The sequence below is a fragment of the Phocoena sinus genome, chromosome 6 (genome assembly GCF_008692025.1).
Source record: "Phocoena sinus isolate mPhoSin1 chromosome 6, mPhoSin1.pri, whole genome shotgun sequence".
Lineage (NCBI taxonomy): Eukaryota > Metazoa > Chordata > Mammalia > Artiodactyla > Phocoenidae > Phocoena > Phocoena sinus.
The window spans coordinates 18,046,964-18,061,579 of NC_045768.1; the positions used below are offsets into that span (position 1 = coordinate 18,046,964).

Genomic DNA, 14,616 nt, shown 5'->3' on the forward strand with positions numbered 1-14,616 from the left:
GCCACCAGGGAAGTCCCTCTCATCCTTTTAGTAACAGAAACTTGGGTTTAGAGCCCCATGTTCCAAACTGGGTGATCTCAGACAAGTCCCTTAATCTCTCTCTCTCCCTGATATTTCTATCTTTGACAATTTACATCAATTAAAATAAAAAATAATTAAACTTTCCATTCCTTAGTCACACTAACCACATTTCAAGTCCTCCATAGCTGGATGTAGGGAGTGGCAAATATATTGGACAGCACAGAACCTATTTCCAGTATTGCGGAAAAATCCATTGGACAGTGCTGTTCGGGGCGTTGAATCTCAGTCTTCTCATGGGCTAAAATGGAGATAATTACACCTACTCCTTAGCGTTGGTGCAAAAATGGAATGTAACTTAATGCGGCTGGCCTGGCGTGCGACATACAGTAGATGCTCAGAGAGTCACAGCTCCCATGCCCACCCACCTGTCCTGGGGGGTCTCCGCAGAGTGTGTGGCAGTCACCCCTTCATCCCCAGAGACCAGCTGGGACCTGTTCCAGCATGGACGAAGCCTCAGACTTTGCCTTTCACCCGGGCAATTACACTGGGAAATGTTTGTTGCTTTTAGGAGGTGTCAGAGTAGCAGGATGGTGCCTTGTAATCAATCCTTACAATGACTAGGACATTGCATTGATCTCTGAAGAGCCACCCAATTTCTCTCCTGTCTGCAAACCCATGAGAAAAGAATTCTACTGATATATTCCAAGCTGGGCCCATATTCCAGTCTCTGCCAGCAAATCTTGCACTGGAAATTGGTGGTGGCCTTGTGCTCCTTAGCTATTTCGTGGGTTATCTGGGGAGAGATTTTTTTTTTTTTTTTTTAACCTGGGCTGGTTTCCCTAAGCCACAAAGAACACTTCTAACCCGTTCCCTCACCACCCAAACAATATGTTCTATTGGTTTAAGCAAAACATTAGGGTCACCACAAATATCTTCTAGGCATGACAGATCTATCATTAGATAGACAGGTTCTGAGAAACCCTCTTTGACCTCCCAGGCTGGAGTGGGTGGCCATCTTCTCTGAGTCCAAAGACAAGGGGCTCCATCTATCAGAGCACTTGTCAAACTGACTGCCTTTGCCTGTTACTTGAGAGCACTCTATCCTAGGCTTTAAGATGCCAAAGGACGTGACAGAGGCTTTGTCATCCTAGCACCCTGACTCCTGGCACAGTGTCTGGGACAGAGCCGATAGCACGTGGTTACTCCTTCACTTGTCAGTTTTGCAGGGCTGTCAGTCACAGCAAGGCAATGGTAAATCCAGATGTGAACCTGGGCCCTGGGCTCACATCTTGGTTTTGCTCCTTACTGGGTGTATAAGCTTCAGAAAACCATTTTAGTCTCTGTGTGCAAGTTGTCTCTTTCGTAAAGTATGGTAATAGGACCTATCTCACGTGGTTGCTGGAAGGACCCAAGGAGATCATAATGTAGCACAGTGCCTCCTGCCTAGTGGAGTCTCAATAAATATTTATAATTATCATTATAAGACTCATCCAGTGCTTTCATTCATCAGGGCCCTCACTGAGTGCTGTAAACTCCTTCGCATATGTATAGTAAATTAGCATGTATCATCCCATGAAAAATCCAATTAGTGAAGACGGCATCCTTTCTTTCCTTCAAAGTTTCTTTTGTTTTGTTTTGTTTTTGCTTAGGGAATCATCCATAAGCTGCATTCAGTTTTCTACCAAGTATGTCAACAACTATTTGGTACCTGCAGGTAATTCAACACGTATTTGATGTCTATGCAGGATAGTAATTCTAGGTAAAAAAATACTAAAAATCTTTGTTAAGAAAACTATTTAAACTACTCCTCCTCCTCCTCCTCCTCCTACTAGTAGTAGTAGTAGTAGTTTCAGATCAGTGACAAGAATAATACTGTTTGCAGTGTTTCACCAGTGTACCTATATCTGATTCCAAAATGGACAGACTGAACCATAGATCACTTCCTACACCTAGTGAGTTTCTTTTTTTATTCCTCGTGCTAAATTAGAAAATCCCAAATCACAATTATGGTTTGTCAGCAATGATCGTGACTGTTTCCTGGATATTCTGGATACGTAGCTCAGTCTTGTACCCACAGATGACAGGGCACCTTCCCTGGAGACTCAGGTGCTCAGGGTTCCATCAGACAACAGCTGCATCAAAAGCTAGAAGTCAGGGCTTCCCTGGTGGCGCAGTTGTTGAGAGTCCGCCTGCCGATGCAGGGGACACGGGTTCGTGCCCTGGTCCGGGAGGATCCCACGTGCCACGGAGCGGCTGGGCCCGTGAGCCATGGCCGCTGAGCCTACGCATCCAGAGCCTGTGCTCTGCAACGGGAGAGGCCACAGCAGTGAGAGGCCCGCGTACCACAAAAAAAAAAAAAAAAAAAGCTAGAAGTCGATGTCTTAATGTGAGAGAAAACAGTGACTATCTTCCCTTTGCCCACTTTTGTTACATTAAGCACCAGAAACCATATCTTCATGTTTGGTTGTTGCATTTGGAGGAGGATCTTACACATGACAGCACGCCATCAATTTCATTCTCTGACAAGTGAGGAGTTTTATCTTCCATGCTTGAGGAGTCAAATTCTTGGCAATCAGGTGGTTTGCATCGCAATTCAACCCTTAAAAATCCTTATATTATCTCCTCCGTATGGAAATTGAGATAATTCAGCTTTGAAATTATACATGCAGGGCATTTAAGACATGAATATATATCCCTGAGATACATCACTTCAGCAAGCCACTTGAAATTGTGCAAATAATCATTACTGGCCTTTATCAATGTCAACATTAAAAAAAAGTCATTCGTTATTTCAGAAACTTGACTTAGTACCTTTCTCATAACAGCTGGCATACTTCAGTGTGTATGGGGGTGCAGAATCTTACACATACTGTTATCTTTTTGCACAGTAAGTTGGGCAGTTGTAACTCACTGGCCCGCATCTGATCATATTCTCGACATCTACTTTTCCCTTCAATGCTGAGTCATGACCAGAAAGCAAACTGCTGGCCAATAACAGATGTCTGTGCAGATGGGTATTCTGGTACAAACTCTTTCCTTGCGTCACTGTGTCATCCTTGCTTTGTTCCTATCTGGTCCTTTCATTCCATAGCAGGTTTCCAGTGTATATTACACACCGCAAAATCATCAGTACCGAATTAAGTTGCTCTTGACCTCAAGCACTAGTGTCAATGATAAACTAAAAGGAATAGTCATCGAGCTCTTCTCTTTCACATATGAACTATACCTATTAGCCGATTCATGTCCTGTACATCAGTGGTTTCATCCAACTGTGAAACAAATTCTCTTTAGAGCGCCCCTCCCCCTACAGAAAAAGTCATTGCAATTTCATGTTGCACAGATATTACGTGACACCCAACAGTGCCATTTAATGAAGGAATTTTGCCAATAGCTTGTTGTGTCATCTCCATACGTAACATTTATCATTAAATCTGCCAATAGTTTTAAAAGTCCCTTAGCAATAGTGTGACTAGTAACTATATTCACAATAAAGAACACGATTTTAGCAATAAGGAACTTAATTGTGCATGATTCTTGGTCTCTTTTTCATCTCTAGGAAGAAAACCATTCAATTTAGTGACCGTGCTTATTCCGGAGGAAAAAAACCTCAAAGATTTACTTTTTTTCCCCCAACAATGCAAAAGTCTTGATGGCTTCTTGCAACTATTTCTCAGTTGCATATGACATCTTGCCCTGTGGACAGGGGATGGATGGACTGACGATCCAATAAAATCCATTTTTTAGACACACAGCTTTATATCTTCTAATCACACTTTTCCTTTTTTGGCTGCTCGTGTGGAATCTTTACACTTGCCTCCCTGAACTTATAATCACATTCAATATTCACTCCGGAGTACTGTTTACCATCACGGTTTCAACATTATAGAGAGCTGAAACAGTTTGCTGTTTTTATAAGGCTCTGACCCAGTTTGTAAATTGTTGATATAACACAATACAACAGAAATAATAAATAAACATGCAGTTTTAAGAAATGTAAATGGTAACTAGCAAAGAATGTAAAAGTGTTTGAACCTAGGTGCCCTGTGTCCTGTTAAGTGAATGTGGCCTGGGGTGGAAAAAACTATTAGAATCCTTGTAGTACACATAGAACAAGAGCATACTGGTAGTAAGTGCATAACGGTAGCTCTATGGAAATCTTATATTGTATTACATGCTTGAGAAACGTGTTTGTTCAAAAAAGAATCATTGCTTTTCTCTGAGGCCAGCGAGCTGCTTGCAGACAAATTGGCAGACTGCTGAGGATCCCTCGTAACTCACAGCTCAACCCTGAAGAGTATCCCGTAAGCTCTTCTATTTGGCACCCTGACCGTGTCTTGGCCTGCTTAACATCGCTCCCACTCCTCTCTTTAGTTAGGCTTACTTACTTCTGGATGATGCCATCACCGCAGTACCCACTTCCGTGGATGTAAGTGGCAGTAGGTGATGGCTCACTCTCTTCGCTTCCTGAAACAGTGATGACCCAGTACTGGTACACACTGCCAAGATTTAGATCCCTGGAAAACATAAAGACGACTATTAACTATACAGATGCGAGGCTGGGGACAAACAAAATGGATCCCCTTGAGTACATGTCTACCAGTCTTGCTTGTTTTTGATATCACATGCACATTTAACTATCCAACAGTTTTATTTGTTTTTTTTTTTTTAATTTTACTGAGGTAGAGTTGATTTACAATGTTGTGTTAATTTCTGCTGGACAGCAAAGTGCCTCAGTTACAAACATATGTACATTCTTTTTCATATTCTTTTCCATTATGGTTTATCACAGGAGATTGAATAGAGTTCCCTGTGCTATACAGTAGGACATTGTTGTTTATCCAACCTATGTGTACTAGTTTGCATCTGCTAATCCCAAACTCCTAACCCTTCCCTCCCCCACCCCCCTTGGCAACCACAAAGCTGTTCTCTGTGTCTGTGAGTCTGTTCCTGTTTCATAGATATGTTCGTTTATGTCATATTTTAGATTCCACATATAAGTTAGTTATCCAGTAATTTTTCATGTCTACTGTGATTAAGGCACTCTCCCATGCATGATGGACTACACTAAAATGTAGCATCTAAATGTCCCTAAAATGACACAGTACCATGAACATTACTAGGTACTTTTTATCTTTAATTTAACCCTTACAATAACCCTGGTGGATAAGAATTGTATGGTATGTGCCCCATAATGAAGGTGTTTGGGAGAACGCCATCCAGGAAAAAATAAATGGGAGAAGCAAAGGCACAGAGGTGGGAAAGCACCATGTGAGATTCTGTGGGCACTGTCTGATCTATTGCCCTCTTTTTAAGATCTGAGCAGAAACCCCATTACAAGCAAGCAAGCCCTTTCCTTATGTTTCACATCCAGTGATCCTCCATCTCCCTTCCACTTGCTCCTCCCTGTACCTCTCACTCTTGACTAAATTAATAATAATAGCAGCGTCTATTAATTGAATGTCAGGACCGGGGCCAAGCACTTTCCATGTGTTTTCTCATTTGAGAACCAAAACAACACTACATGTGTACTAGTAGTTTCATGTTTATTTTACAGATGACGGATCTGAGGCATAGAGAGATCAAGCAAAATGCTTACAACCATATGACATTAAATTATATCCTGCAGTCTGCCTCCCTAATCCCTAGTTCAGGTTTGTTTTAACAATCTCACTCCTTACAAAGGGGCATCTTGTCCTGGAACCGCAATTCCAGGCATTGGTTCCTGCTAGCTTTCCAATTTGCCTAGACTGCGTCTCCCCTTTGCTCTCAAGACCTCCTAGAGCAATGCCTGGTCTACCTTCCTCACACTCAACCTTATACCAGATTACCTCCCTCCCCTTCTTATCCCCTCTCATCTCCCTGCTTGAATTCCCCTGCCATCAAAGGAATCTGGCTACTGCCAATTATCTTCCAAGGCAAAGGTATATTTATCCACATGACCAAATCACCATCCTCATTTCCTTTTTGACCATTTTCAAAAGGAAATGTTATTCTCTTTCATCTCCCTCTGCACCAATTACTTACTTTTTAATAATAAAAATGTGTCATGGGAAAAAACACAAAATGGTCATGAAGAGAATTCCTATCAGATTCCAGAGTTGGGGTGAGGGGGGGATTCCATAAACAAAAGGACAGTGTCAAAAACATCTCAAGTTCTCCTGCCCATCTGTTGTTTCAGCTGCTCTGAGGGCTAGGGCTGTTTAAGTCCAGTAAGATAGCAGGTGCAGCGACAACAGTCAGACAGCGTCTCCTGACTCTCAACACGGTGATGAGCTGGAGTTTATGAGCACTGAAGGAGGCTGGTGAGGAACACAGCCTTCCTGAGAATGTTGGGCTTATTACCCAAAGAAGAGTTTGTTTCAGCAGTGCTGGAGCAGACCGGAATATTGAGGGTAGACCAGAAGTCCCTGGGGATTCCAGCAGTGCTCTGTCAATGAAAACTAAGTGGATGACATGCATAAAAATCTTGAGATACTGTATGTATGAATGTATGAATAACTGGTGCCTTGTAAACCTCCAAAATGCTAATTTGTTGATATAATTATAGGCCTTTAAAAAAGTTTACTGGATATTTTAACCACCTCTAGACTAATGAATGTACACATTTTCAGATAATGCTTCTAAAGCTGGAATATTGTGGCAGGGGGAAGAGTGATGTTCCCGGGGAAACACGAAGGTACAAGATAAAGATGACATGCATTCTACTGTATGTTAACTTTCTCTAAAATATGGAGGTACATTTTATATTAAACAGTCATGGCCGTGTTACGGAATAAAATAAAGATGTTTCTTCAGGCTACCTCCCAGGCCACTGGGGGCATATGGTCACTGTCTGAAGCAGATGGAGCACTTCTGTGGAAAAGCGTGAGAGTGTGAAAATTACTTCTCTACATTGTGCTTTTCATTTGTGGTGTGTGTCCAAATGATTTATGGATGATAATATTTAGGTGCTCTGCTAATATTTGTGAATGCTCTCCTCCTCCCCATGCCTTGCCCTCCCTCCTCCCCTTCCTCTCCTTCTCAGGAAACACCACTGTCAGGCAAGCAAACATGTGTTTCCACCCTGACTTCATCATTTGCTAGCTGAGAAGTCATAGGCAGGAGCCTATTTCAAATTAGCCATAAACCTAGTTTCACAGCCTTTTCCCACAGATCGAATGTAAGAACATATATAAAGCACCTATGTGCCCAGCGATTGATAGATAGTTAACAAATGTTAACCCATTACAACTACTGCTGAATTAGCAACTTTCTCACTCACTGGAATTATGCTGTGCTCTCTTTCCTAGAAGGGGAGAAGTGACAGATAACTATATACAAACTTGGTTTGGTAAACCCATGAAGATGAATGAGGCCACCATCTATCATGTGTGCCATAGCTTGATGGAAAGTCTCTTTTCCACCATATCGTTTGGGTAGAACACCCTCATTGCCTGCAGCTTGCTGTCTCTCTAGGTGGCTATTCTCAACTTCTGCAATTTGTGGATCCCAGAAGGTCTGTCTTTACCCTGGGGCAAAATCTGTCCCCCAGTAACTTCCACTACTGTCCTCCTTGTTACCCACCAGCATCACATAGAACATATCTGATTGGTAGAGAAACCTTAATAACCCTCCTTACAAACTGTGTGTGCGTGCCACATGCGTCATTATCTCACGGAAGCCGGAGGGCGGCTCTTTGAAGCAGGGGCTGTTATCCCAAGTTTTCAGATAGGAAAACAGAAGCCCAAGTCATTCCCTTCATAAAAAGCTAGGGAAGAAAGAACAGGATACAAATGCTATTAAAAAGATTATATTGGGCTTCCCTGGTGGCGCAGTGGTTGGGAGTCCGCCTGCCGGTGCAGGGGACACGGGTTTGTGCCCCGGTCCTAGAAGATCCCACATGCCGCGGAGCGGCTGGGCCCGTGAGCCATGGCCGCTGGGCCTGTGTGTCCGGAGCCTGTGCTCCGCAACGGGAGAGGGCACAGCAGTGAGAGGCCCGCGTACCGCAGGAAAAAAAAAAAAAAGGTTATATTTTTCCACTGAAGAATTCTTGTGATAAAACTACATGTTCTCCAAGTTAAAGTTACCATTAATGCTAAACTAGGGCTCTTTTCTCAAGAGCCTAAGGTAGAAGAGAGTTCTTTCAGAAGGACAGGGTAGTGGCTTCTGAAGGCTTTGCTGGAGGTTAGGACCTATTTCATGGTTGGTCTAAAAGTAGGACATTTATGTCAAGTTGTTCCTTTCAGCTGCTCTGAAAACCATCTGGAAAGTCTTATGCTGTCACTTGAACTCCTTCCCCTCCTGAGCCTCCCACATCCAGGCAGACCCTAAGCCTTGTCAATTTCCCCCACCCAACAGCTTCCATGTCATTCCCTCTGCACCCCTGCTGCCACCTACATCCCAAACTTGATGGTTGAAGCAGCCTCTGGCTTGCCCTCCTGCCTCTAGCATCTCCCTTTTCCAGTCTTTCCAACACCATCAGAATATTCTTAGATCCAAAGCTACTCTCCTGCTCAACATCTCCCCACTTAGTGCCGTGATGGGAGCATGCTACCAAGCTGAAACTTCCTATTTACTCTTTGTTTGGAACTAAAATTTTACCACTTCATCTGAAACATGATTAGCTTCATCACTTCTGATTTCTCTCATAGAATTCTGAGGGCCATTTTATTTTATCTTTATTTAAAAAGCTAACCTCCACTAGTAGTTAATCATTAATTCTTCACACTGCATCTGACATTAATTTCATGTTTTTAGCTAGTAAATGTAAATGACAGTATTTAAACGTGATGAGATTATTTTGAAGGGTTGTTTTATTTGCAGCCTTGGTATGACTTCTTTTTTTAATGTTTAACCATCATTGTTTCACAAATGTCTCAAATGACATATCTGCCTTAGGTTTGCATTTCTGGCAATTAGAAACAAAAATACTGACATTCCTAAGTGGTATGATTTTTCAGTATTTCTCCTCAGAAAATGTATTGATGCTAATGTGTAGCAAATTTGGAGCACAACCTTATAGAAAATTTAGTTACATATTATAAAATCATCATCTTAAGAATATGTATGTTATTAAGGAGCCTAAGTACCCCCATGACTTACCTTTTGGCAAAAACGTCTATTTCTTAAAATTATGGTATGTAATTAATATCATGATAGGTCAATTAAAAACCCCTCTGAAATCTACAGGCAAGTCACTTTACTTCTTTCGGTCTGTTTTTCTATCTTTTAATTAAGATATATGATTCTTCTCCCATACCAATGTGAAGACAAAATGAGAGCTATGAGAGTACAATAGGAGAAAGAGGGAGGGAGAACCTCATTGCACAATGGAAATATTCCATTTTGCTTCTTCTAGGAAACTCTCTCTGAGCCTCTCTCTTTTTTTTTTTTTTTTTGCGGTACGCGGGCCTCTCACTGTTGTGGCCTCTCCCGTTGCGGAGCACAGGCTCCGGACGTGCAGGTTCAGTGGCCATGGCTCACGGGCCCAGCCGCTCTGCGGCATGCGGGATCTTCCCGGACCGGGGCACGAACCCATGTCCCCTGCATTGGCAGACGGACTCTCAACCACTGCGCCACCAGGGAAGCCCCTCTCTGAGCCTCTTGATTCCTCCTTATTGGCCTCCTATTGTTTCCATATTATAGCATTCATTTATCACATTCTATGTCCCCAAATAGTCTGTGTAACTAAACTGTTATACTTTTTTGATATTCCACCTTCTGCAATAATTATAGCAATTGTAGTTTCCATTTGTTTCCTATTTATCATATGCCAAGCACTATGCCTTCATATGAATACTATCATTTAATCAAAACAACAGTCCCTTGAATAATTACTATGAAAAGTTTTCAGATAAGGAAACTAACACTTAGGAAGGTTAAGCTATCTGCCTATAGTCACACTGCTTTTGTCAGAGGGCAGGGACTTGAGCCAAGTCTAATTCCATCCCAAGACAGTGCTATCTGGAGATGGAAGCCACAGCTGTTATAAACTGGAAAATACAGCAGAATAGAAGTTAGAAGACCTAGTTTTGGAATCAAGTAGAGTATCCATACAAAGACCAGTTGGAAAGTTCTAGAAGTCAGGAGAGACACACATCCTTTTAAACACCACCACTGACTCACTCACCATGGGCAAGCCATTTCCCCTCTCTGAGCATCCATTTCTTCATCTACAAAATAGGAATCTGGGAAGAATGTGACGAGCAGCTCTAATTTAATGAGGAATGAGGTGCTGCATCTTTCTGCCCTGAGATTTTCTACAAGCTAGGAGCTGCCTCAGCAGTTAAAATCCTGCACTGAGAATGGGTACAGTTTAGGATCCACCACCCAGATTGACTGAGCTGGGAGACACGGTAGGGGGAGCACCTAGGATGCCTCTGGCTCAGGAAGAGCCCAAGTGTTCCAGTGCTGCCTGGGACTAAGGGTGAGAGGGTAATGCCTGGGCACTTTGTATACCATCTTCCAGCCAAGAATGGGAAGAGAAGGAAACGATCACTTTTTGAGCCTGAGATGATGTGCCAAGGGACTTTACACATACCATTACAATTGTTTTAAATAGAAAATACATTAATCGCATAGAAGGGTACAAAGACTACTATAACAAATGTCTGTACGCTTACTCCCCAGCTTTGTCAAATTATAACCTTTTGCCATATTTTCTCCGTATCTTTTATTTTTGGTGTAAAAGAAATAAAATATACTGTTTTACGTATTTGTTTTCAACCTACCCGTGTGCTCTTCCTGTACCCCATTTCCCTCTCTCCCATGAATGTTTTTATACTTCTTGAACGTACGTATTGTTTTGCATGTTTTGAACCTCCTAGATGTTTTAATACTACATTTATTATTATGCATCTGGCTTTTTTTTTAACCAAGCATTGCTTTTGAGATCATACATATTGATCACGTAGATGATCAATAGATCTGCACGTGGATCTAGCTCATTATTTTCACTGACATAAGTCTTTTACTGTATGAACGTAACATACTACATCTGACCATTCTTTCCTGATAGGCACCTGGGTTATATCTCTCTTAGTAGTAGTATCATTATTATGTAATCTTTTTTGTTATTTCCAATAATGCTGCCTTAAACATTTGCGTTCATGTTCCTTTGCACAGAAAGCAAGAGTTTCTGAAGGAAATATATCTAAAGTGGTACCGCTAGGTTAAAGATAATTGCACCTTCAGCTTTATTAGATATTGCCAAATTATTATCCAAAATCATTGTACCAATTAACACACCTACCAGCAGATTTCCCATTGTTCCAGGTCCCTGGCTGCACTTGATCCCATCAAACATTCGATTTTTGGCCAATCTGATGGGTATTAAATGGTATTTAATTACTATTTTACTTTGCGTTTCCCTGATTACCAACAAGCCTGAGTATCATTTCATGTGTTTGCAGAACACATATGTTTCTAGCATGCTGACTGCTTGTTCATCACTTTGGCCTATTTTAAATTGGGTTCTTTTTCTTTATTGATATGTCACGCATTTATAGTTACTGGATACTAATCCGTTGTAATGAAAAGCTCTGCAAATACCATTTCTAAGTCTGTGACTCCTAGATTTGTTTTTTTCATTCTGTTTAGGCTGTTTTGTTGAATAAAATTTTTAAATCATTTCCTTCTTGATTTGTCCTTTTCATGGCTTGTTGAATAAACGTTTCTTTACTCCAAGGTATTAAAATAGTATCCCCTATTTCCTTTCAATAGCTTTAAGTTTTATTTTTACATGTATGGCTTCAATCAACTACAAATAGTTTTTTAAATGATGTGTGGTAAGGATTGTTTTCCCCCCAAATAGGGATGAATCATTTGTCTGACGTTATTTATGTGAAAGTTAATCCTTTCACTACTGAATTGTGATGTTGCCTTTGCCATATATCATTCAGAACTTAGATAAGTTTTTTTTTTCTGGGTTATCTTGTTTCATTAGTCTATTTTTTTCTATTATCTTATCAATAGCAGTCTGTCTTAATTTCCATAGTTTTAAACAAGTCGATTTATGCTACAAGTCCATTCTATACTTTGGTTTTAGCAAAAGACCCTTCTAGCAAAAGACCCTTTTTGCTCTCTCATGTGAAATTTTAGTTTAATTTTTTGAAATGCCTGTTGGGATTTTAATTCCAATTTCACTGAGTTTATAGATGCATTTGAGGATAAAAGACTTCTTTATGACATTGTATCCCCCATTTATACACACAGTTTATCTCTTTATTTATTTAGGTCTTCTTTTATGATTTCAGTAAAGTTTTAAGGCTTTCTTCATAAAAATTGTGATGAGTTTTTATTAGGGATATATTCCTAACTCTAAGCATTTTATAGATGTCAGTACTACAGTAAATGATAGCTTTAATCTATCTATCCATCCACACACATGTATGCATCCATGTGCATGTATATCTATACTTGTATCCTCATGTCTTGTAGCTGACAAAAAATAATTTATAAATTGATATTCTATTCATATGTTCTCATAGACTGTTTTATTCATTCCAGTAATTTGTTGATTCTTATTAATTTTTCTTTGTAGTCTCTTACAGATGAGGATAATGATAGTTTTATTTATTTACCTATCTATCTATCTATCTATCTATCTATCTATTTATGGTTGCGATGGGTGTTTGTTGCTGCCTGTGGGCTTTCTCTAGTTGCGGCAAGCGGGGGGGCTACTCTCCCTTGCGGTGCACGGGCTTCTCATTGCGTTCGCTTCTCTTGCTGTGGAGCACAGGTTCTAGGAGCGCGGGTTTCAGTAGTTGTGGCGTTTGGGCTCAGTAGCTGTGGCTCGCGGGCTATAGAATGCAGGCTCAGTAGCTGTGGCTCACGGGCTTAGCTGCTCCATGGCATGTGGGATCTTCCTGAACCAAGGATCAAACCTGTTTTCCCCTGCATTGGCAGGCGGATTCTTAACCACTGAGCCACCAGGGAAGTCCCAAGTTTCTCTCTTTTCAATCCTCAGAAATTTTGTTGGTATTTCTCGCCAAGTTGGTTTAGGTAGAACCAATGGTGTTACTAGTTTTGTTTTGTTTTCTATCATGAAGGGACCTGATTTTATTAAGAGTTTTAAAATTCTGCATCTAGTAAGACAATTTTATTTTAAAACATCATTTCATATGCTGGTATTGTGAATTACAGTCATAGACCATCTAACTTTAAAGTCTCATCTTATTCTAGGAAAATCCAGCTTTGACACAATGCGTGTGTCTGTTTGAGTGTGTGGCTTTTAATACATTGATAAATTCTGTCTGCTATTAACTTGTGTAAGGTTTTTGCTTTTTGGTCATACATTTAATTGACCAAAAATTTTTATCTTCTTCATTTATTTACTTGTCCACTTGTTTATATATTTATGTGCTGTGTTGTGGACAGAAATACTGTTCTATGTGATATTGATTCTTTGATATTTGCTGAGATCCATTTTTTGGCCTGGGACATGGTAAATTTAAAAAAAAAGTGTTCTACATATCCTAGAAGAAAATATTTATACTTAATTCAGTAGCAGGGTCCTATATATTTTTATCAGATGACATATTTTTTGTGTTGTTCAAAATCATCTATATCATTATTTTAGTTTGCTTATTCTATTAATTATGGAGAAAGGTATGTCAAAATATCATAATATTATGGGTTTATCACTTTTTTTTTAGGTAAGAGTCATGTTTGATTTATATATTTTCAGGTCATGTTATTTGGTATATCCAAGCTCAAAATCATTATATACCTTCCTTTTATCTTTATATGGTGAACTCTTTATCTTAGAATTTTTTTTTGTCTTAATGTTTCCTTTGCCTGATGATAATATTAATGTAACATTTTGGTTAGTATTTGCCTGGCAAATATTTTGCATTCCTTTACCTTTTACCTTTCAGTGAACTTAGCTTTAGTTAAATCCAACCTGAGAGTCTTCACTTTCATAGTCGACTTTAATCTGATTAGTGTAATGACTAGTATATTAGATTTATTTCTCCCATCTTCTTTGTGCTTTCCATTTATCATTATTTTTCTCCGCTTATTTATTTTCCCCCTTTCTCGCTTTCATTGGGGTGTACTGGATTTCTTTATTTCTACTCTTTAGCCCTTCTTAGTCCGTCCATCTAATTTTTGCAGACTATATTTTCTAATTATATTTCTTTTTTTGGTTATACTAAAATACAAATATGCATACTTATTATCAAAGTCAAAATTTAATAAAAACTCTGATGTTGATTTCTGACCCTTACTCTTATATTTTTGTGTTTTTTTAATTTTGACGTGTCAACTCATGTTCATTGGGTTTTAATCTGTGACAGTCATGTGTCCCCAAGGTGAAGTTTATATCCTCCCTCAGAGGATAACTTCTAGGTACCCTTGGAACATTACTTGTCTAGAACGATTTCTTCTTCTTCTTTTTTTTGTTTTTTGCGGTATGCGGGCCTCTCACTGTTGTGGCCTCTCCCACTGTGGAGCACAGGCTCCGGACGCGCAGGCTCAGCGGCCATGGCTCACGGGCCCAGCCGCTCCGCGGCATGTGGGATCTTCCCAGACCGGGGCACGAATCCGTGTCCCCTGCATCGGCAGGCGGACTCTCAACCACTGCGCCACCAGGGAAGCCCCCTTCTTCTTCTTTTT

General features: G+C 40.3%; 1 protein-coding gene across 1 annotated transcript in view; it reads right to left on the reverse strand.

Moving 5' to 3' along the window:
* The window catches only part of PAPPA (pappalysin 1), a 257,383-nt gene that overhangs the window by 140,116 nt on the left and 102,651 nt on the right, over positions 1 to 14,616 (reverse strand). The window contains exon 8 of the mRNA XM_032634984.1: positions 4,407 to 4,535. Coding sequence (XP_032490875.1) covers positions 4,407 to 4,535 — 129 coding nt within the window. The remainder of the gene's footprint in view (positions 1 to 4,406; positions 4,536 to 14,616) is intronic.